The sequence below is a fragment of the Coccinella septempunctata genome, chromosome 1 (assembly GCF_907165205.1).
Source record: "Coccinella septempunctata chromosome 1, icCocSept1.1, whole genome shotgun sequence".
Taxonomy (NCBI): Eukaryota; Metazoa; Arthropoda; class Insecta; order Coleoptera; family Coccinellidae; genus Coccinella; species Coccinella septempunctata.
In genome coordinates, this window is record NC_058189.1 from 69,423,028 (window position 1) to 69,446,866 (window position 23,839).

General features: G+C 37.1%; 1 protein-coding gene across 1 annotated transcript in view; it reads left to right on the forward strand.

Moving 5' to 3' along the window:
• Nucleotides 1-23,839, forward strand: part of LOC123322669 (zwei Ig domain protein zig-8-like) — a 279,535-nt gene that overhangs the window by 201,808 nt on the left and 53,888 nt on the right. Inside the window, exon 4 of the mRNA XM_044910647.1 lies at nt 20,465-20,761. Within this exon, the coding sequence (XP_044766582.1) occupies nt 20,465-20,761 (297 nt within the window). The remainder of the gene's footprint in view (nt 1-20,464; nt 20,762-23,839) is intronic.

Genomic DNA, 23,839 nt, shown 5'->3' on the forward strand with positions numbered 1-23,839 from the left:
AATCAAAACTCTGACCCATAAGTTGATTGAGAAACATTCGAGGAAATATTGAAAAATTCTTAGCCTACTTTAGAACCAAACAAAATTTCAATGTCAAAATATTTTATTACTTAACATATTCTCCTCTTAATTGGATACATTTATTACAGCGAACCTGCAACGTCTCAAGACCTTTAAAAAAATGTTTCTTCTTGCTCTGCATACCAGACCTCCACAGCTTTTATAACCTTCTCGTTGGAAGAAAATTTACGACCTATTAACTTTTCTTTCAGTTGAGGAAAGGGATGATAGTCGGATGGAGCCAAATCGGGTGAATAAGAGGAGGGTTCTAGTAATTCAAACCCTAAATCACGAATTTTATGCATTGCAACATGAGACTTGTGTGCAGGGGCGTTGTCCTGCAAAAACAGAACACCTTTGGATAGCTTTCCGCGTCTTTTCTCTTTTATTTTTTTCCCGTAGAGTGGTCAGTTATGTCGAATAGCAATCTCCGGTTATTGTTCTACCCCTATTTAAAAAATCAATCATGATTACTCCATGGCAATCCCAAAAAACTGAAGCATTAACTTTTCCATCAGATTTTTGGACACCACACTTCTTAGGTCTAGGAGAACCAGAGTCGCCATTTCATCGATTGTTGCTTTGTATCTGGATCGTAGAAATGTACCCAACTCTCATCCATAGTAACAATTCGGTTTAAGAAGTCTAAATCGTTTTTAAATCGTGCACAGATCGAACGCGATGCTTCTACCCTTGCACGCTTTTGGTCAACATTCGAACATTTGGGGATCCATTTTGCAGCAATTTTTCTCATGTCCAAATTGACGTGAACTATATGATGAATGAGTTCATATAAAATATTCAGTGTTTCAAGTATCCGATTTAGTCGGTCTGACAAATTCTTGTCATGAACTGCATCGATATTTTCGGGGACTGACACAGAAACTGTCCTTCCCGATCGGTCATCATCTTCAATGGAAAATTTACCTCTTTTGAAGCTTGCAGTCAAATTTTTCGCGGTCGCATACGAAGGACATTGATCACCAAGGGTATTAGGCATATCTTCGTAAATCTGATTACCTCTTAACCCTTCTAAATACAGGTATTTGATGATGGTTGGATACTCCAATTTTTCGATTTTCACAATTTCGGTAGAAATCTCCTTTCTTTTAATTCATTGTGTAACTCTGGTTTACTTTATTAACCTTAAACTTCACACTGACACTTCTCAGGAGTTATTGCCCGTTGCTATGGTAACGAAATATTTTTTTTATGCATGGAACTGGTCTAGGCTAACTTGATATCAATACATTCTCGTACGTTCGGAAGATTTTTCAACGAGAATATTCATTATTAATGCTTGGAAGTAAATTTCGAATCAATGTGGCCATAATTGATGAGAATCCATGAGAGAAGAAAAAACCAACATCCAACAACCAACAAATAAGGCAAAAAAATATACACTCAATATCGGCAATATTCAAGGATGAATCGATGGAAATCTAACCGAAGCAGTGTTCGACTGGACGGAAAATTAATTCGTCCGCCAATTGGAATTACTCCATATAAAATTCATTTGGACATAAATAACGAAATACGTTTTGGTTCAGCGATTTTTCCAACCCCATGATTCATTACTGCAAATAACATTCAGATCCCGGCAATATTGGCCTGTTAGGATCGCGTTCTGAAAATATATGGATTTTGATCGGTTCGAATATTGGCTGCAAGAAAAGTGAAAGTGAAAATGACGTTTTTATTCATTCCAATCATTTTTCATCAGGGTGTTTTCAGAGGAGAGACTTTTTTTGACACAAGGTAGAACTCATCAAAATAAGTTTAACCAAAACTTGTCTATATAAAATATCCAAGATGGCTGAGATACAACCCCTAGAAGTTCGACGAAATTTCATTGAATTTCAAGTACGGCACTGTGGAAGGTGACTCCGGCATCGCAAAAACGAAACAAAACATAAACATATGGCTGGATAATGAATGGTTCAGTACCAAGTTCATCGGATTAGATGCATCAGGTCACTTTTGAGTGTTGTATCGTGCAATTTAGGGTGAAAACAAAGTGTAGAAAATCGAGGCAGTTTCTTGAAAGTGCTTGGGTTAGTAATGTTGAAAAAGTGCTATGATGTTTCCCTATTTCATCCCATTTTCACGACGATTGTTGGAATGTTCGAACAAGAAGATTGTGATGCCCATTGTGAAAAAATTCGTGAATAATTTAGACGAATTTTATTGGTGAGATTTTGAAGTATATTATTCTATTTTTTACACTTTCGTCCTTAGTTTCCATCCTCATTACCTCGTAAAAATATCGAACCAGCCAATATCCTAAACGAAACCACATGGTCGAAGCAGGAGATAAATTTTTTCCCACTGCTTTGCGATAATTCAGCTAACAAACGGTCTACAGTCGTATTAGGATCATTTTCAATTTTTTTTCAACTTTGTCATTTTGAAAGTTTTGTATAGGCGATTTTTGGTGAAACGCTTCTTTTTGACCAGTTCTACCCTCTGTTGAAAAAAAGCCTCGCCTTCAAATGCACCCGGTATAGTGCTTATAATTTGTGATCAAATGGAAAAACGACGTCATGATTTCATATTCGAATATGAATGGAATCCCTACAGGACATTCGTTACAATTATTTATAGAACGTGGAATCGGCATTTTTGCAATGCGCGTCGCGGCTTAATTGACAATTCGATCAATTCGCAAAACGTCAAAACGGCGAGGAAATATTATACAATCTATACTAGGAGAAAACAACGACAAGCGGTGGTTCGAATATACAAACCGAGAGTAATGAGAAACGCAAATAACAGTGACTGACTGTTTAATTAATAGACGAATATTTCGACCACTCATTTGGCGCGTTTCAGAACAATGTTGTTTCACGTCGAACGGTGCATAAAAATCCAAACAGGACGTCATTGTTGGCAGCATTTTTTGAAGCGATTCAGGACAAGATTGATAATATTGAAGTGATTTCGATTTGCGTCCATTATTGATTGATTACATCCCTACAGATCTGGATATTGAAAAGTTCTTAGCCTACTATAGAACCAAACAAAATTTCAATGTCAAAATATTTGATTACTCAACATATTCTCCTCTTAATTGGACACATTTATTACAGCGAACCTGCAACGTCTCTAGACCTTTCAAAAAAATGTTTCTTCTAGCTCTGCAAACCAGACCTCCACAGCTTTTACCTCCTCATTGGAAGAAAATTTACGACCTTTTAAACTTTTTTTCAGTTGAGGAAAGAGATGATAGTCGGATGGAGCCAAATCTGGTAAATAAAGGGGGTGTTCAAGCATATCAAACCCTAAATAACGAATTTTTTGCATGGCAACATGAGATTTGTGTGCAGGGGCACTGTCCTGCAAAAACAAAACACCTTTGAATAGCTTTCCGCGTCTTTTCTCTTAAATTTTTTCCCGTAGAGTGGTCAGTAATGTCGAATAGTAATCTCCGGTTATTGTTTTACCCTTACCAAAAAAATCAATCATGATTACTCCATGGCAATCCCAAAAAACTGAAGCAAGAACTTTTCCAGTAGATTGTTGGACACGAAACTTCTTAGGTCTTGGAGAACCAGAGTGTCGCCATGCTATCGATTGTTGCTTCGTTTCTGGATCGTAGAAATGTACCCAAGTTTCATGCATAGTAACAATTCGGTTTAAGAAGTCTACATCAAATCGAGCACAGATCGAACGCGATGCTTCTACCCTTGCACGCTTTTGGTCAACATTCGAACAGTTTGATTATTCGTTTTTCGTTTTTACCTTATCTGTTGAACTTCTATTTCGAACTTCACATAATTGATCTTTTGAAAATAAACCTAAGAAGACACTAGATTTTTTTGACCATTCTCAATATTCAAGAGTCTTCCTCGGTCCTTGATTCTCATCCATCTGAATAGTGCTTTCTCCTTGGTGATCACTGTTTCAAATGTTTCTTTGCATCAAAAACCTTTTCTAGAAATATTTTACGTATAACCAGTTGATTCCTGCATTTCAGATTTGCGTTTTCCATGAGATATAGTGTGGGTTCGCATTTTGTCATATAAACTGTTTCAGCATCAATTCTATGCAGGCTATTTTATGCTGGATCGAGTCCTGAGACCTTATATGAGTCGTATTTTACATCGAACCCTTTTAGGGTTGGATCTACCGAAATTCTTTATGGGCGCAAAGTTCTCCGGATAGAACAAGATTTATTGTATCATCTTTCGGAAACGCATTAAAGAGGCGGACAGTATTGGGCAGAGAAATATTGGGATAACGATTAATCTGATCATCTTTCATATAGTCCTTACTGGAGATCGAAATTTATCGGAGCGAACTCTGGTTTTTTCCAACTTTTACAGTTGGCAACCCGTGAATTAGCTAGGTTTGGCATCGGCAAAGTCTGTATATTTTTTGTTGGGTATATCCATTGATAAGTATTTGAAATTTCAAATGGAATAGTACATAACAATACTAGTAAGGTAAGAGGGTTTTTACTGGCGAATGGAGGATATAACTGACGAGCCGTAGGCGAGTCAGTTACCTCCTTGAGCCAGTGAAACCCGTTACCTTGCGTTTATTGGTTTATATTTTATTTGTTTCTCATTTTTAAAAAGGTTAGATAAATTCCAAAAAAATCTCAATAATTTGTCGCAAATGTCTCAAGCTATGGAAGCGTTGCCATGAACATGTCTGTTTATTTTTCTTTACATTTGTTTCGGCGAAAGCGAAAATGAATGTACCGAAAGAAATTATTGAGGCAGCCAGCAGTGTAGCTTCAAGTTTATTACCCGCAAAATCAGCTTCAAGCTACGAGCGAGAATACGACGACTTCAAAAAGTGGCAAAACAAAAATTGTGTGATTGGGGTAACTGAAGATGTTTTGTTGGACTACTTGAATCAACTATCAGCTAGATTCAGCCCTAATACTTTATGGGCAAAATGGTCTATGCTGAAAAGGAAATGAAAGAAAATGCCTCTGTTCGCAGGTTTGTTTTCCTTAAAAAATTTATTGAAAAATATTACGTTTAGTTGTCATTTGCAAATTTCAAAAGGTAATAGCGTTTCTGAAACGAAAAAATGAGCGTTGTACGCCAAAAAAGGCCAAGGTATTAAGTAAAGAAGAGGCTGAACAATTTCTTTTACATGCTCCTGATGACCAGTGGTTGCTGGCGAAAATTGTAACAATATTTGGGATTTTTGGATGTTGTCGATGTGACGAAATTCTCTCCTTAAACATGAATGATGTGGAAGATATGGGAAAATACGTTTTTGTGACATTGCGGCAAACAAAAAATTTAACAACAAGAAGATTCACCATAACCGATGATGGCTGCAGCTTCAAGCCCTGCATGTTATACAGAAAATATGTAAATCTTCGGCCTCCTGGAACAGAAAGCCTAAGATTTTTTTGACATACCGACATGGAAAGTGCATTTCCCTTAATGCTGGCCATCACACTTTTGGTGATGTCCCAAAGCAAATAGCGAAATATTTAGGTTTGAAAGACCCAGAGTTATACACCGGCCACTCTTTTCGCAGAACTGGAGCCACTATGGTTGCGGATTCGGGTGGAGATATTTCAGCACTAAAGCGTGCAGGAGGGTGGAAGAGCACCGATATTGCGATGAGTTATGTCGATGATTCGGTCAACAAAAAAATCGGAATGTCTAGCAAATAATTTGGAAGTAAGGAGAGTACAAATGTTCTGCAGTCCTCGAGTTCAGCGGTTTCTGAGTCAACAGATGGTTCATCATCATCGGTATCAACTATTTCATCATCAAAAATCTGTGTTACTGGAAATAACAATTGTACCATGATTTTCAACATATATGACGATGAAACAAAATTTTCTAATGTAAATAATACTAGTAACTTGTAAAAATTTTGCAAGTTAACTGTCAGTTTTGACTTGATAAAATAAACTTTCTTGATTAATATTGTGTTTTTGAAAACTGACGTTCACAAATGAGAAACAAATAAAATATATAACCGATTTATCGATAAATTTCTTTTCCTTCAGTCTAGGATTTTCGGATTAGCGTCAAATGCTGGCCACCAAACCACAACTTTTCTCTTTTAATTGTTTTACTTTATTATTGCGGATCCTGCTGAAGCAGAAGAAAATCAAGAGATCATTGTGTAGATGTCCCATTTGCAATTTGCGATTCTTTTCATCAAAAATCATCGGACCGCTGAAGGAGATTCATCAGCTAATTTCGTCGATTATTATTGTTACCTGGAAATCTTCCCTCGCCGTTTTCCGAATGACTACAAGAGCGAAAGTGAAATAATAAAGTTTCGCAACGAAATTTCCCGCCAAACCAAGATGTGAATCGTTTGTTAAGTCCGGGAGTTCGACCCGCAGTCCAATAATTTTCCGGACAATCGGTGGAGAACTTTCTGGGGATTTCGCAGAATTTTTCAATCTGCGTGATGCGGTCGTATTGCGGACGGGGACGCAACTTCATTACATTTCTGTTTTTCGGATCAACAATGAATGGCGAACTGTGATAACGCGGTGAAAAATGTACCTTTCTGCGTTCTCGGTCCCTTCCCCCCCGTTCCCTTTATGTTTACTCTTTGTTTCGTTCCACCTTGCCTGGAAACACGTCCTTTTTCGATATTTCGTGACGTCTGAAATTTGATGGCCTTGCGTTTTTTGTCGGTACCTACGATTCGAGGTGTCTTTGATGAAATGCCTGAATGTACGCTTGGAGAATTTCGTGATGGGACAAACGAGATATCTCTAGAATGTAATTCTGATCTTCATCGTGGGATTTCAGAAGTATTGATAAGCAACTCTTCAATATATACAGGGTGACGCGGAAAACGACGTCAATCCGGCACATGGTGATAGCTCAATTCATTTCTGAATATAAAAATTTGGTTCTAGTAAAAGTGTCTTTGTTTTCGAGATATTGACAGTTTTGTGAAATTAGTTGAAATCATCATTTTCTTGATGGTTTTCAGTACCATGGCTACAAATGTTTTTTTTTCTGACAGAATAAAGGATGAATCAGCCTATTCAACATGATCAAGGATTATACCAAGGTTACTATGGTGTGGTCAGAAAAAAAAATTTACTCGCACTATTTTTTTTTTCTCAAATTTTTCCACAAAACTGTCAATATCTCGAAGACCAAGACACTTTTACTAGAACCAAATTTCGATATTCTGGTGAGAAATGAATTGAACTATCACCATGTGCAGGATTGACGTCTGTTTCCGGGACATCCTGTATAATATCTCCAAAGTTTACGGCATATCGAAAAATTTTGGTTGTCTGCCAAAGATTGCTTACTAACCAAGACCTGATGTCATCACATTGCTAAAATAAATAGACTATTAGATGGGAAATTATTACAAAACTCAACTCTTTATATCGTTCTCAGATAGAAGACAAGTATGTGAGTAGATTCACCTTGTATGTAGGTTCTATAGCAAAACTCAACTTATACTTTATATTAGAATCGGAAATTAGGTTCGTTTTATCATATTGTTCCACCAATTCAGTGATGTTTGGGAACACGTTATTCACAATACAACTTTCGGCTTGTTATATCATCCGTAAGACCAACCAATCGTATATATATATATATATATATATATATTCTTTTGAAAAAGAGTGTTACAAACTTTTACAATCTGAAAATAACAATGAAGCGGATGTAAAGAAATGAAACAAGAGACAGATCCTAAAAACCTGTTCCTCGTTCCAGATCTCAGTGTAAGCAGAGGAAAAATGTCAACGGGGTACCATACATATCTTCGTATGATACATGAAAAAAAAAACAGAGATAAAAACCTCAGAAAAAACTCTCTGTTTGCCCGTATAAGTGTAATGATGATGTATTTGTGTAAAGAATAAGCTGAAAATAATTGAAATTGAAGGACATCTTCTTCATATGACAAAATCCAAAAACTTCTTCCCATTCTTTCTACTATGATGGTTGACGAAGAATAATCTGAAAACAAAAAAGAAAGAAAAAAACGAGAGGGGTGTATTGAATTTTATATTACTCATTAAATAATTTTGAAATTAGTAACCCAACTCAAAAAAGAATCGGTAACCGAATGAATACCTTCGAAACCACCCTGAAAACGATATATTTGACAACTCTTTACCAAGTGGTCTATAGTTTCTTCTTCTGCACCACACTCACATCTTGGACTATCAACAGCATTCCACCTAAAGAGCATGCTATTACACCGACCATGGCCAATCGTATCATTAGTATTTACGGATCAAAAACGATTCAAAAAGTGTAGTCTTTCGATATAGAGCATCACAATTTTCAACAATTATAGCATTTGTATAAGATACAGTTGTAGCAGACGTTAGCGTAACAGGGTACCATACAATTCAGAGTATGATACAGATACAGGCTTAGGGAAAAATTCCATTTGAAAACCTTTTCTCCCCGTGAGTGTAGACTAGTGTAGAGGATTGAAACAGATGTTTATAAAATAAGCAGAAATATTTCATATTGAAGGCATCCCGCACTGCAAAAATCCATGGCTCCTTCCTCGAATACAAAGAAAATCCACAAAGTCTTTTCCAAGTTGGAAAAGCTGGAAAATTTCATCTGTAATAAGAAAACAAAAGCAGCAGAGAAATGTGAGATATGTGAGAGAATTATAAATGGGAAAATGATAAACCAGAGGATTTATGGTTTCTTCTGGTTCCCCGCATTGACAACCAAGGCTTTCAACTGAATTCCACCGGAAAAGCATACTATTGCAACGTCCATGACCTGTTCTTATATGATTCAGAATGCACCTGGGAAGATCATAGGCAGGAAGTGTATTCGATGGATCACCTAATTCTTGGTTGAAAATAGTGCACGTATTCCATTCACAGTGCCAAATGTCCTTGTATCTTACATTCGAATTAAGGAAAGAGTTGGACCATAAGGTTTTACGCGACTTCAGTCTGAGAATCGTATTTTTGTGGAATACAGGACAGAATTGGAAATCGGGAATGGAGTGGAATTTATTCCGAAAATTGATAACTGCACTCTGTCTACGAATATGGGGCGGTACAATGTTTGAAAGAACTGGTAACCATTGAATAGGTGAAGATCTTATAGTTCTAGTAATAATTCTCATAGAAAGATTTAGCTGTGCATAATTTTTTTGCACGTGAACACTATTAACCCAAACGGGGCAACAATATTCAGCAGCCGAAAAAACCAAAGCATCTGAAATTTTTGTTTAAAGGTGAAGTTCCTCTTGCCTTGAAACTTCCTTTAATTCTTTTGACTTCCATTGATGCAAGATGATTTTTGTTGAAAAATTAAATACTCTTGTAATTATCCGTTAATTCCTTCGAAAGATACCCATTTCCAACCACTGAATCATATGGATTCCATCTTAGGGTTGTTTTTTTTTTAATCAACAACTGATGCAGGCTGATTCAGCCTTTGGCCAAAGAAGATTACCAAAGTCAACTCTCCTCAAGCTACTGCACATGAATGAATAATTCAATTTCCTTTCACAGCAAAAATGAATATTTTTAAAGAGGGATCTCTTGTATTTTCCATGCAAATAACTAGATTTGGTATGCCTTCAATCAGTTTGTATAAACGTCAATTATGTTCGTCAAATATTTTCGACTTCATACTTGCTGAAGAAATTCGACATTGTGATAAAATATGTTTTACGTAGAACGGACAACATAGAGCTGATTTAAAAATCAAAAATGTTTTGACAAGCGTCATCACCATCCATTTTCGTTCTATACAGAGTGGAATGTGTCAAATTTCCATGGCCAACCGAGTGCTAAAATAAAAGCGCTATGAAACTACACAGCCCTCTGAATTCGTTAATCGAAAACTATTGCACTATTCGATTTCCACAAAATCGTAAACTCAGACAACTCCATAACCATAAATCATAATCAAAACATTCGATCTTACGTAAATTGTGATTAACAGTTATCAGATCAGCGCGAAATCTGTCATAATGTGAAATATCGACTTGAACAAATGGCTCATTACACCCGTACAGCCAGTAATGATAGTCCGATAATGTGCAGGATAAACTGTGACAATGTCAGTGTCGAAATTAGTGCGAGGATTCGCGAATGATGATCATTATTGAAGCTGAAACCCTCAGTCTTGCTCACAACCGGGCTGTATAATTTAATTTTGTTGAGTGTGGACTGACAATAAACTTTGTCCAATTTCTGTTCTAATTCGTCCATTGATTGAGTGCGAAAGTTCTTGTTGAGACGAGTTCAGACGCAAATTAATCTAGTTTCACTATAGTCGCATAGCTAATAATCGTAATTGAATTCTGAGTTCATGCAGTGTAATAATGCAATTGCCATCTATCTTGATTATTGAAGAAGGGAACCCAAAATATGCAACTGGAAACCGTTTTTACGAGGATGTATTGAAATCTAGTTAGTCTAGACCAGTTCCATGCATAAAAAAAATATTTCGTTATCATAGCAACGAACAGTAACTCATTAGAAATGTCAGTGTGAAGTTTGAGGTCAAAAGAGTAAACCAGAGTTGCGCAATAAATTAAAAGAAAGACGATGTCCACCGAAATTGTGAAAGTCGAAAAATTGGAGTATCGAGCCATCGTCAAGTACCTGTATTTAAAAGGGTTAAGAGTTGAGCAGATTTACGAAGATATGCACAATAACCTTGGTGATCAATGTCCTTCGTATGGTAACGTGAAATATTGGACTACAAGCTTCAAAATTTTCCATTGAAGATGATGATCGATGAGGCCAGTTTCTCTGTCAGTACCCGAAAATATCGATGCAGTTCAAAACATGATCTTATCAGACCGTCGATTTGGGCTAAAACGGATATCTCAAGCACTGAATATTTCATACGAACGCTTTTATCATATACCTAGTTCACGTCAATTTGGACATGAGAAAAATTGCTGCAAAAGGGATCCCCAAATGTTTGAATGTTGACCAAAAGCGTGCAAGGGAAGAAGTTTCGCGTTCAATCTGTGCTCGATTTGAAAACGATGTAGACTTCCTAAACCGAATTGTTACCATGGATGAGACTTGGGTACATTTCTACGATCTAGAAACAAAGCAACAATAAAGGTTGTAAATTTTCTTCCAACGATGAGGTAATAAAAGCTGTGGAGGTCTTGTTTCCAGAGAAAGAAGAACCATTTTTTTGAAAGACCTAGAGACGTTGCAGGTTCGCTGTTATAAATGTATCCAATTAAGAGGAGAATATGTTGAATAATATAATATTTTGACATTGAAATTTTGTTTGGTTCTATAGTAGGCTAAAAATTTTTCAATTTATCCTGGTATATTATGCAACTGGAAAGCGTTTTTAGTTTTCTTCTTCTACTCTAGATACTGAAATCATCGAGAAAGCAAACATAAGGCAATGAGGGTGGGTTGAGCAGAAACTGATAAGTGCAGATTCTTTTGGGAGGAGTAATCGCCACTGAAGTAATGCCTCGCTATGGCAAGCCTCCAAGAAGTCATCCCACGTACTGGAGTTCATAAGAACTGGATGCTTCCCACAAGAAAAAATCCTGGCAACACCGATGGTATTTACAGTACCTTCAAAACACCGAGAAAGAAGTACAGCCACTTAGTGGTAATTTCGAGAATATGTCACCAGCTAAAAGGGTTGAGTGTTCATTTGATGAGCGTGCCTCAAACTGAACTAGAGAAGCTGATGATTCCCGGTCTTTCGATTCTAATTTCAGATCCTCCCCATCGATAACCCCCGATTAAACATCGAGAGGAGCCATCCCCAATAAGCGAGGAACGCTTGCCCTACATTCGGGCCTCAAGCATTTCAGGGATTCATTAAGGCCTACTTGATCGTGACACGAGAGGAGTGTTCCGTCACGTTCAAAAAAGCCTCGGTAGCTTTATTGACTGCCGTTTGTACATATATGGACCGAAATGTGGAAATCCAATCAGAATTAAAAGCAATCGAGTGGTATTCACACCCCTCTTCTGCGTTTTGCGGTGTGTTCTCACGTTTCTCTTCCCTGGAGGATAAACCCAGGACCACGAGCTTCTTGGTTGTCAGAGGGAGTTATGAAAAAATGTCAACCACGAGATTAACTTTTTCGATGATTATATAAGCGCTTTTTTCGGGGGTTTTAGCATCGGTTCGAATTTTTTAATTGATTGTGGAAGATACAATTTCTCATGGTGGGTAGATTGCAAATTTATGTAAAATATTTAATTTGAATACTACTACAGGCTTTCCTAGGGCCCTGGGCTCTCCATCAATGTTTGGCAGGGACCACTTATTCTATCGTGAAACTACGGTTGATAATTTGATGTTCGAAAAACTGGTACGCCAATGTTTAGACAAATATGTGATATGTGAATTCATTCATTCAATCATTTATTGCTGTATCCTGTTACCGAGAATAAATCTACAAGAAGACTCAAAAACAAAACTTTTGTTGCGATGAAACTTTTAATTTCTTAGGGTTACTTGCGACTGTGTGCCCTCCCGTAACTGAAGAGACCCAACCGTGACCTAAAGATCCTTCCACACTCCGGGCATGGTTAGTCACCAACCAGATCTGGCCACCGGTGTATCCTTCTCGAGTCTCCATCATAACTGTGGACCAAAGTCCTCCACTGTGATCTGTCTAACTCTAGTTGTTCCCAGTTATGATTGGCATTAACCGATTTTAGGTATTGATGCAGTATATCCTCAAACAGCTTATACTGACCTCCAGGTTTCCGAGCTCCCTCTGTGAATTTGCCATACATTTATAAACTAGGTACTTCTTGAAGGTTTACAGTCCACATTTCCGAATGTAGAAACTGTTTCGAAATAACTTTTTCTGCTATAGCCATATATGTAATGCTAGGGCTAGTGGTAAACGATCTTCTTCGGATGTGATGAATCTTCTACGAACAATAAATTCCATCCACATCTTTCAGGTTCTTCATTATGACCAATACATATCATAAAAATACCATTTTGAAGGAGAAAAGTATTCTTCATATTTACCTGTGGACCGTTTTCGGGTAATATGAAATTCAAAAATGAAAAATATCTGTGAATTTCAGAAAACTTGTTAATTTAGTTGAATGGAACTGTGTTTTGAAGATCCACAGAACCAAATAAAACTTAAAAAAACATACACCTAGAGAACGGTCTGAATAATACCGGTACTCTGTAGAAAGAGACAAAGCAATGAATGGTACAATACTGCCTCCCTAGGCTGCAACCTACTTAGCCTTTTTATGAATACGGACCTGCAGAAAGACATCCGAAGTAAAGATTTCCTAAGTGATGAAAACCTTGTCCAAGGGGTCTTATTTTAGTTTCATAACTATTATTCTCTTCGTTTAAAGATTTTAAAGTCGTTCCATATATCTCATCGCAACTGTGTATAATGGAGAAACATTTTTTCAAATCTGGAGGTTTCTATGGGTTCATTGCCTAGAGAAGTGATCGCTGTGGTTGTAAATTTTCACAAGCGCGATCAAAACTGCTCTCACACGTCGTCATAGCTTTCCTCATTTTTTCCAAATTAGCGTTGCAGCGAACTGATCACCTGATTATGGGATTAGTGGTATCTGGGATGGAGACTAAACAAGCTCTCAGGTGTGAGAATATTCTGCATTAGAGCCCCATCACGTTAATTTTCAGACGTCCGTTCCCTTGTGTTACGAAAAATCATTAAGCGATATTCCATAGGAAAAGGCAGACATAAGCGAGAACCCTTTGATCCGACGCCCTTTTAGCGTCGTTAAAAATCAAGCGTTCTCCTAATTCACTAAAACCCACATCTCTCTGAATATCACTAGAACCGGGCGCAAAACACAAAACTGCATAATTGAAACGCGACCAAATTACAAATGCATAAATAAAACGTTCCCATTTCTCCTTTCCGGAAATGGCCTGGACTCTCTCCTCCAGGTCACACACTATGCAAACTTGCATTTCCTGTTGGCGAGCGTTTAAACGCCGCCGTTCGTTCTCATCAGCGCACATTCACAGACGAAAAATAAAATTCGTCCGTTGGCCGTTTTTTTTACGAACGGTGCACGTATTTTATTTTTTCGGCCCTCGGGCATCGGGAATTAATTAAGTTCGGCAACATCGAGAATCGAATTGCTTCAGTGCCGTCGTATTGTTGAATTTTGCTTTCAGGGATGACGTCGAATTTTCTCGCTATTTGCTCGGCGTGGAAAGCGGGTAGATATTTATTGGGTGGCGTGTCAATGGTGGAAAACGATCGATTGATAGACACTGTCTTTCAATATATTTGTTTTTGTATCATCGATTGGAGGTTGTATTGGGTTCATTAATTGCTGAATCTCGTTACTGAGAATAAATCTACAACGAGACTCAAAAACAACACTATCGGTGCGATCAAACTTATAATTTCCTAGGGCTATTTGCGACTGAGTGCCCTCCTGTGACTGAAGAGACCCAACCGTGACCTACAGATCCTACCACACTCCGGGCATGGATAGTCACCAACCAGATCAGGCCGCCGCTGTATTCTTCTCGAGTCTCCATTATAACTGTGGACCAAAAACCTCCACTATGATCTGTCTAAGGCTAGTTATTCCCAGTTATGATTGGCATTAACTGATTTTAAGGATTTATGCAGTATATCCTCAAACTGCTTTTACTGGCCACTAGGTTTACGAGCTTCCTCTGTGAATTCGCCATACAGAGCTAGTTTGGAGAGTCTTATGTCTTGCATCCTCAGAATGTGTTACTTGAGTCTCAATTGTTGTACAACACTCGCGCTGCAAGACTTCTGCATTTGAAACTTTGTGGAACCATCTAGTGTGCATTATTTGTCTCAGATGACGTTGTTGCGTTTGTTCAAGCTGTTTAATATGTCTCCTGTAGAGCGTCCAGCTTTCGCTTCCGCAAAGAAGCGTTGGGAGGACCACTGCTTTGTAAACAGCTAATTTGGTCTTCAGAATGAGGTCGTGATTTTGTAACACTCTGTCCTTCAGCTTCCAGAATGCGTGTGATGCTGAAATGATACGGTTTTGTATTTCCGTGTCCAAGTTAGCCCTATTATTTATGGAGCTTCCCATCTATTTCAACTGCTCGACCTGTTCTATAGTATTGAGTAGTAAATACACCACAACCTAACGAAAAATGGTTTCAGAATATTTGTAACTGCTTCAATCTCATTCAGGAAAATACTAACTTACAAGCACTTATGGAGGAATTTATTGCTCATCCTCAATAAAAATATATAAAAAGAGTCTGTGCTAAAATATTTTCGCAACAATTCATCGACATCCTAAAGGTTCAATATTGTTATATTGCTGAGAATTGATATAATATTCCTGACAAATAGTGATGTCCACGAGAATATCGAGACGAGACTTTACTGAGAAATTTGTACGCTGATGATATTGCCCTCGAAGATTCAGAAAATTTGAGGGATTACTTTTTCGATTGGCGTTGGCGTCCTAACCCAAATAAAATCGAGGTTTCGTGTTTCCATTTCAATAATCATCAAAAATATACAAAATTGAGCATAGTTTTCGATAATTTTTTTCTGGAACATAACTTCAATCCAAAATATCTAGGAGTTAAGCTGGATTCCTCGCTGAATTTCAAAGCGCATTTGGAAAATTTTCGTCCGTTGTTGAAAACTAGGAATAATATCCTGCTTAAACTACCTCCTACTTCATGGAGTGCTGATGCAACTAACCGGATTCAACGAAATAATTCTGACGTTCCACCCATTTCAATCGTAGAAAGTTCCACGGCCACAAGCTCCATCAACATGTACGCATGAATGTAGGGTGCAAAGTTTCTAATTCCACGAATTAATGCAGGGTGTCGTACTGCAACAAATATTAGGCTGTTTGTGTGGCGTCAATGATCGCTTATTACACGCCATGGATAGGATGTAACACCTATGTATATAGAATAGGCAAGCACATCAATCGATGCTAATGGAAATCACTTCCCTTGTTTGTTACACCCTTGGTCGGCACTGCTTGCAGAAGAGCTCAAGCATATAAACGAGCAGTTCGGGGACAAGACACAAAATCAAAAATATATCTCACGGTTCATACACTGAACAATATTTTGGACAGTAAAATAACTGCGAACTTGTTGATTTGGAATTAAATGTGGTGACTACTACATAATAGTCAATTTAATCATGGCCCATTCGCCATTTTGTAGCAGTCCATCAATTATAGAAATAGGGATTGTTCATTTCCCCAGTCAACCCAATATTTTTCGTATGTATGTGTGTATGCCTTCATCAAAAACGTTGTATTTACCACGTCAAATCGAATTATTTCATATGAAATACTCATATAAAATTGAGTGCCTATTGACGTTCAAATAAACTTGCTTTTGTGTCTGTTCGTTGCGTTTTCAGTATTCCATTATTGAAGCTTTTCAATATTCCGAAATCGATGAAGCATTGAATACATTGTTAAATTAAAAAGAAACGACTAATTTCAAATTGCATAAAAAAGTTGTGAACATTATTTATAATGGTTCTTGTTGTAGATAGGTAGGTGAGATCAGGCTTGACTAGGCTGGAGGTTTGGTTAAGTTAGGTTCGGTTGGGCTAAAAGTTGTAAGGTTACATTAGACATCTGTGATCTGAATATGTAATCCAAGAAGCATTATGAGAATCGAAACATTCAAAATCTCTTTGATCAAAATGGCCAACTGATATCCTACAAAATTTCAGTTGTTTCTGCAGAGGGCCCTCAAATCAATATTCTAACCAGTCTTAGGGTCATAGTAACACATTCGAAACACAGATGGCCCTCATATCACTTCAGTCGCTTCGTTTCCCATCTTTCTACTCTATAGTCTTTGAAAACAACTATTTGTTGTGGTATTTATTCGAAAGTGTATTTCAATCGAACAATTTAAAATCTTTCACAGTTCCACTGTAGATTAAGCAAGCTGTTTCCCATAGATTACGCATTTAGAGATGGGAGGAACTTATTGAAACGCCGAGAATTAGAAATTCTCAAGTTGGTACATAGCTTTTCTGATACTCGTCGCCTTATCCATCGATATCAACTCCCCCTTTCATCTCTCCCCTCTAAAACGCCTCCTTCGATTGAAAACGCTTTCTGCATTCTCACGAAATATCCATAATTGGATTGAAACCACTAATTAAGATAGTCCGTGAAGTTGATTTCCCCGAATCTCACCGAAGAATATAACGAATAGGTACTCTCGCTTTGCCTTGCAATGAACTCTAACATGATCGAATTGAGACGGTGTTCATCATCCAACATTGACTGAATTCAATTGGTTTCCGTTCACCTCTATCGCATAATTGAAAAGCTCAAGCCAGCCAGAATTCCATCTAATTCGCTAGAAACGGCATCAATCGCGAATATGGTGGGTTTTGAGCTCATTTGTAGTCATTGAACTAAAGTTCTTTAGTTCAATGTTTGTAGTTGTAGGTATTCCTACAACTCCAAAGATTTGAAAGAACAAACTTCTTACTACTGAATTAAAATTTCACACCAACAAAAAAGGTATTATTTACTTTCTCCAGATGTAATTGTATTTCATATAGTATTATGATATGTGTGTACTTAGATAAGGGAATAACACAATATAATTTATGGTACAACGAGAAGAGTATCCATTTAAATATTATAATATGCATATAACATGAACTCTTGAAAAATATTATCATAAATCTGAGAATTTATATCGAATTATCCTTGCAAACTGCAGTATGTAAAATGCTTTCATGTTACCTACTGAAGTACTGAAATAATGTGAATTGATCATGTTCATTGAAAATAATCGTGAGAATTTTTTTAATTAGTGTTTTTGCCTCCTCAATGTTTCAGAAAATTTGACATTGGGATCACAGGGACGTGAAATCACTCAATTATGTTTCAGGAAATGTCAAATTCCATACGTTATTGAGAGCTCCTCACAAAATCACTAACTGTGAGAGTATTTCTCAACTTAATTCATGAAAGTCGCTCGCAATCTGGAACAAATTTCGCAATAAGATACAGAAGTGCAGTAGGGTTCATATCCATTACCAGTTATCTGGACGCTACTTGGAGAGAATCGTAGGAAACGGTCAGAAAGTTTGCTATTGGAGATGATACCACCTGGGTAGATGTCGTTAAGTTAGTTTCGTTATATTGCTCTATAAGCGGTTGCTTGATCAAACAATACAGTTCTGCCGGAAGTTACGAGTTCGTGTAGTATTTCTAGGTCAATTTTAGAAGATTGTCTCATTTCAGAAATAACAAGCTCATACTTGTAATATTTGAACATCTGGCGTCAAATTAGCCCTGAAAATATCGGGCGAGAAATTCTGTGCATTCATTGAGCTCATACAAGTCTGAGAAGAAGGTTTAGGCAATATTTGAATAACTTTCACTTAACCCTTTCAGTCACGAATTTTTGTTTTACCATTGAAAAAATATTGGACCTGTGGAATCTTTCCTATAATTTTAATTAGGATTTTTCATATATTCATTTCAACCCCAAAACGCCCCCATCGGGAGTTATGGCATGTCCCCAAATGAGGACACTGTGATCAGAAGGTTGTCGAGTAAAATATAAATCACAGGTATAACTCATAGTTTATTTGTTTATTTAGAATTCATATTATATGGAAGAAAACACAAGTTGAACGTTTATTTTTTATTGGTTGAATTATGAAAGTCCAAAAAACAATTCTTCTTCCTATCTGGACATAAATGTATATTACATTTGACGCAAAAAAATTTGGTTTTACCTTTACACCCTGGTTTTTTACAACTGTCGAACGATTTTTTATCGCTGACTAAAGCGAGATGTCCAACATTGTCTAATTGCACTTCTGATGGTGGACGGACTTCAACCCCTGCTCTTTTCGAAGGACCTCTCGATGGTACTGGACTCTGGTTACTAGGTCGACCTCTTTTCTTCATTGATGGCTTGTCTATATTTGACAGCTATATCGAGAACTAAAACAACCTATCTTCCTAAATATCTAACGCTGGTATTCACTTGATCAGAATTCGCATATAATACTTCCCACACTGCACGATGTCCCCAAATGAGGACGCTTAGAACTTCTTCGAAAACTCTCTTACCTTTTGGTCCAGTTATAATTTCTCACTTTCTCACTGAATGATGCACTTTAACCACCATGGAACAAAATAATTGAATAGATCGATGAATCCCATGATCAATGAAACCGAAATCCTTAGGTCCTTAGGTGACGTCCCCCTGGAACACGGAAATGGGGTGCGTGTACTGGTTGAACCACTAGCAATTAGATGTCGTTATGTGCGACAAATACAAACTACATATGTACTCATTTAAGGACAATGTTGGCAAATCGTACTTAATAACGAGATTCGTGAATATCAGCCATGAAATAGTATGTCCTCAAATGAGGACGCGGTGACCGAAAGGGTTAAGTAAATGTGGTGATTTCAATTCACATAATGTTATGTGGGGCTATAATGTTAATGATAGAAATAGTATAGCTAACTGACCATGATCACTATTTATTCGCTTAATAGAAAACATGCTGTCAGATAGAAGGTTTCTTGTTTTTGGTTTCGTGTTTCCATTTGCATAATTATCGAAATATGGAAAACTGAGAGTACTTTTTGGTTTTCTGGAATATAACTTCAATCCAAAATATCTAGGAGTTAAGCTGTTTTCCTCGCTGAATTTCAAAACACATCTGGAAAATTTGCGTCTGGAGTTGACAACTAGGAAAAGTATCCTGCATAAACATGCTGGTACTTCATGGAGTGCTGATTCAACCACTCTTGGAAGGGCAGCCCTAGCTTTGGATTTTTCGGCTGCTGAATATTGTTGCCCCGTTTGGAATAATAGTGCTCGTGTGCAAAAAGTTGATGCACAGCTTAATCTTTCTATGAAAATTATCACTGGAACTATTTGATATTCAGCTATTCAATGGTTACCAGTTCTTTCAAATATTTCAGGATGGCTTTTAGAGCTATTCATGCACTTTACGATTCTTTCTGGAATTGGGTTGTGAATTTCAGGTCAGTCTGATACATAGGACTCAATTTTTATCTCACATCTTTCTGCTTTTGTTTGTTTCTTATTTCAGATAAAATTTTCTGGTAACATTGAGAAGATTCTCTGAATTTTCTTCTACTTCTTCGAGGAAAGAATCAATTTTTTCAGTGCCAGTTGCCTTTGAATATGAAATATTTCTCTTACAATCCTCTACACTCACGGGGAGAAAGGGTGTTTAACTGGGATTTCTCCCTTAGTCCCTTTGTATCATACACTGAATCTGTATCAAAAGAATATATACATACTTGAAACAGTGTTCACAAAAAAAAATTAACGCAGTTCCCAAACTGATAAACCTCTATTCAGATTGAACTATCTATCAAATTTTCGAGCGAATAACAATCAATAAAGATAACGCCCTCGTCGTTTCCTCCATAAAGGACCACATCACAAACTTCTCACCCCCTGTGTTTTCCTTTCAGAACCAATCACGGAGATCAAGGGTAGTCCGGACGTCTTCATCAACCAGGGCTCCACCATAAATCTTACCTGTCTTGTTAAGTATGCTCCCGACGCTGCACCGACCGTGGCGTGGGCACATAATAAGGCTGTGATTAATTTCGACTCCCCCAGAGGGGGCATTAGTTTAGTTACCGAGAAGGGACACATCACCACCAGCCGGCTGCTCATACAGAACGCCAGGCAGACCGACTCTGGCCAATACAGTTGCACTCCGTCCAACGCCAAAACGGCGGCTGTCCGTGTACATATCTTGAATGGTAAGTTTCCACTGAAAATCCAGAAGAGAACGTTAAATTTTTTCCAGGGAAATCAACTAAAACACGTAAGCAGAAAATGGAGTGGGACAGCTGAAAAAACTGCCTAAGTTTGACTAGTTATAACTTAGACAACACTTTGATTTTGTCTCCGAAATGTAAAGCCTTATCCTTTCCATGTACGCCACTGGCACAGAGAAATTTTTTTCAATATACTCCTTCCTCTCTTCCCTGAACTTAAGTACCCAAATTTTCAGAAAAATTCTATGTTCAGTTCTCCGTAAACGTCTTATAGGCCACCCACTGTGGGATACCCTGTATATGTGTAACTTGGTAGGTACCATACTTTCTCATATCAGTTGAAAGGTATCTTTCCGTTAAAAATGTGGTTGAAATCATGAGTACAAATTAATAGGCGATAAATGTTAACCCGGGGGCCATTCCTGGACTTCTTAACACAAGATTCCACAAGGAGATTACAAATCTGCCCGCTCTCAAGTGCTCCAAGTCCGTCCATGAAAATCCTTTTACCCATCCCGAGGCTGTTTGGAGAAGATACTCGAAAGTTTATTCTCGTACGTACAGGGAATTGACATAGGAAGGAGGGGTTGGCGGTTTGCTTATTTGCCTCAATTCAATTATGTTGAAAAGGGAATCTGTTTTTTGATTGGAGCAGCAATCCAATGCAGGTATTCGTTGCGAAAAATGTCGGTCTCAATGCATTTCATTATTTGTAACGTGGTTACCCCGGAGAAACTTATCTCGAGCGCCAGCTATTCTTTTCACTAGGAAGAATAGCAAACCTACCAGAGTGGCTGCTAGTCGGAGACAGAGTTCGCTGTTATCTAGGGTGGTAGCGATAACGAAGTAGTCAAAATCAAATTATGTAGGTACTAGTTTATTCACACCTTCGGAAACTGATTATATATACAACGGAAATATGTGTAGGTATGAAATATAAGCGAATCTATCAGCAAACATACATTCTGGAAATCCTATCCGATCACGATCACTTTGTGAAGCTTATACCGGGTACAGTGAAAAATCAAAGGTTGTTCAATAAAATGCGCCAACCAGAACTGACGAAATGGATACTAAGGATGACCTCGCGAAGTGAAATGACTTGCTATACGGTATCAGGATGTATTTGATTGTATTATATCTACTCGAGACTTTTACTCATAGATTAAATAGATGGATCATAAGCTATTTTCCAGACTGTTCATTTTTCAAATTATTCCCACTCCAAATAACCACCAATGAAATGAATTTTCGCTTGTTTTCCCCTCCAGATCGCTTCTAAAATTTCTAAGACGGCGTGTGTATTTGTAATTGTCAAAATATTATTTCAATCATTCACGTCGTAATATTTTGGAAAATAAGCAGCGATGTGCCGTAAAAACGTGTGTTTGAAATAAAAGTGCAATTTATACACGAAAGAGGAAAGCGATTTATTTATTCTGGTAAGTTTTTGATATTTTATTCTTGTTTGAGTTCACGACTTTATGAAATCAGGGGAGGGAGTTAGGGCACGGCAGGGTCGAATTAAGTTTGAATCCCATCTAATGATGGGATTGAAATGTTGAGTTTATACAATCAAATAATTGATTTCAATTTTAGATTTCCCAGAAATGAAACCAGACGACAGCAGTGGAGAGTTGCACTGGGTCTTGAAAACAATTCACACTTCTCTTGTAATTTATACTCCAGACTTTAGTATAATGAGAGTAATCGACTTTTACCGTAAATTTGAAAAAATATGCCATCCCGAGTGAGGTAAGATAGGTAGTTTACCACTTATTTAACTCGCTTTATTGTCTGATTATCACTTTCTTTGGAATTTTGCAAGTGATTTCTGACTACTTCTGAACTTGAAAATAATAGTAGATTTTTTCTTATTATATAATGCTTTTTAGTATAAACATTCTTCCTGGTTTCGAGATGAACAGTATAACGCGATATTAATTGCTTCAATAATGTTGTAATTATAGCCAATACTGTGCCAAACCTGTTATCAGTACTGGAGTTTTTGAGGAAAATGGAAGGAAAATGGGAACAATATCAAGAAACACGAATGCCAGTTCAGGATTTGCAGAAATGAAAGCTTCTTGTAGTTCAAGGATAAAACAAGTGAGGTACATACCTACCCAGGGAGGTATACAAAATTCCTTATAAATTACTATGGCAAATAGAACTCGTCTTAGGAATGAAAATCCATAAAAATGAGCTGAGGTCATGTTTGGAACTTTTTGTGAAAATCAAAAAAGTTTCCTTTATTTCTAAAATGTATTTCAATGTAAAAATTATGCTACTACTGTAATTATGATTACAATAATGACCATTCAATTAGAGCTCGGATATTCCCATTATTTTTATGATTTATTAAATGAAAATGTCTGTTATCAGGATACCTCATATTTCGAAGTAAAACTTCAGTTGAAAAATTGTTGCAGGAGACAAGCGGAGAACAGAAATTAAAAAACAGCTAATTGACGTCAAAAAACCGATTTAAGATTACGAGTGAGTCGTCAGTACTTCAAGAAAAAAGTTGCTGCCCTACAAGCAGTTCCTATTTCATTGGAAAAAAAAATTCAAGATGAAAGCTTAGAAAGCTTTGCTTAAAAGTTACATTATTATTGAGTTAGAGCTTACAGTTTCGTAAAATAACTCTTGATTATTATGCACTTCAACACCAAAAAGCACTTTCGAGGTGGTATAAAAATTTGAAAGGGGAAGCAGGTTGTTGAACTAGGTATTTGAGTTGCTGAAAAACACTGCTCTTTAGTTTATATGCAATATAACTTAAATCAATTTAAAACTGCCCGTAAAAAAAATATTGATTCTTCATCTAGAATTGAGGGATTCTTTTATGAGTTACTGTATACAATAAGAAATAATTTCCTATTTCACAATCATTGGTTCATGTTTACAGTATTACATTACTGTTTCATTCCGCAAAATCTGTACGGAAGACTTGAGGATTTCTTCAATGAACAAACTCTTTTAGATTCTCATTATACAAATTCCATAAACTTCAGCTGCTTCCACTTCTATTGATTTGAGAATTTACCATTCTAAAGG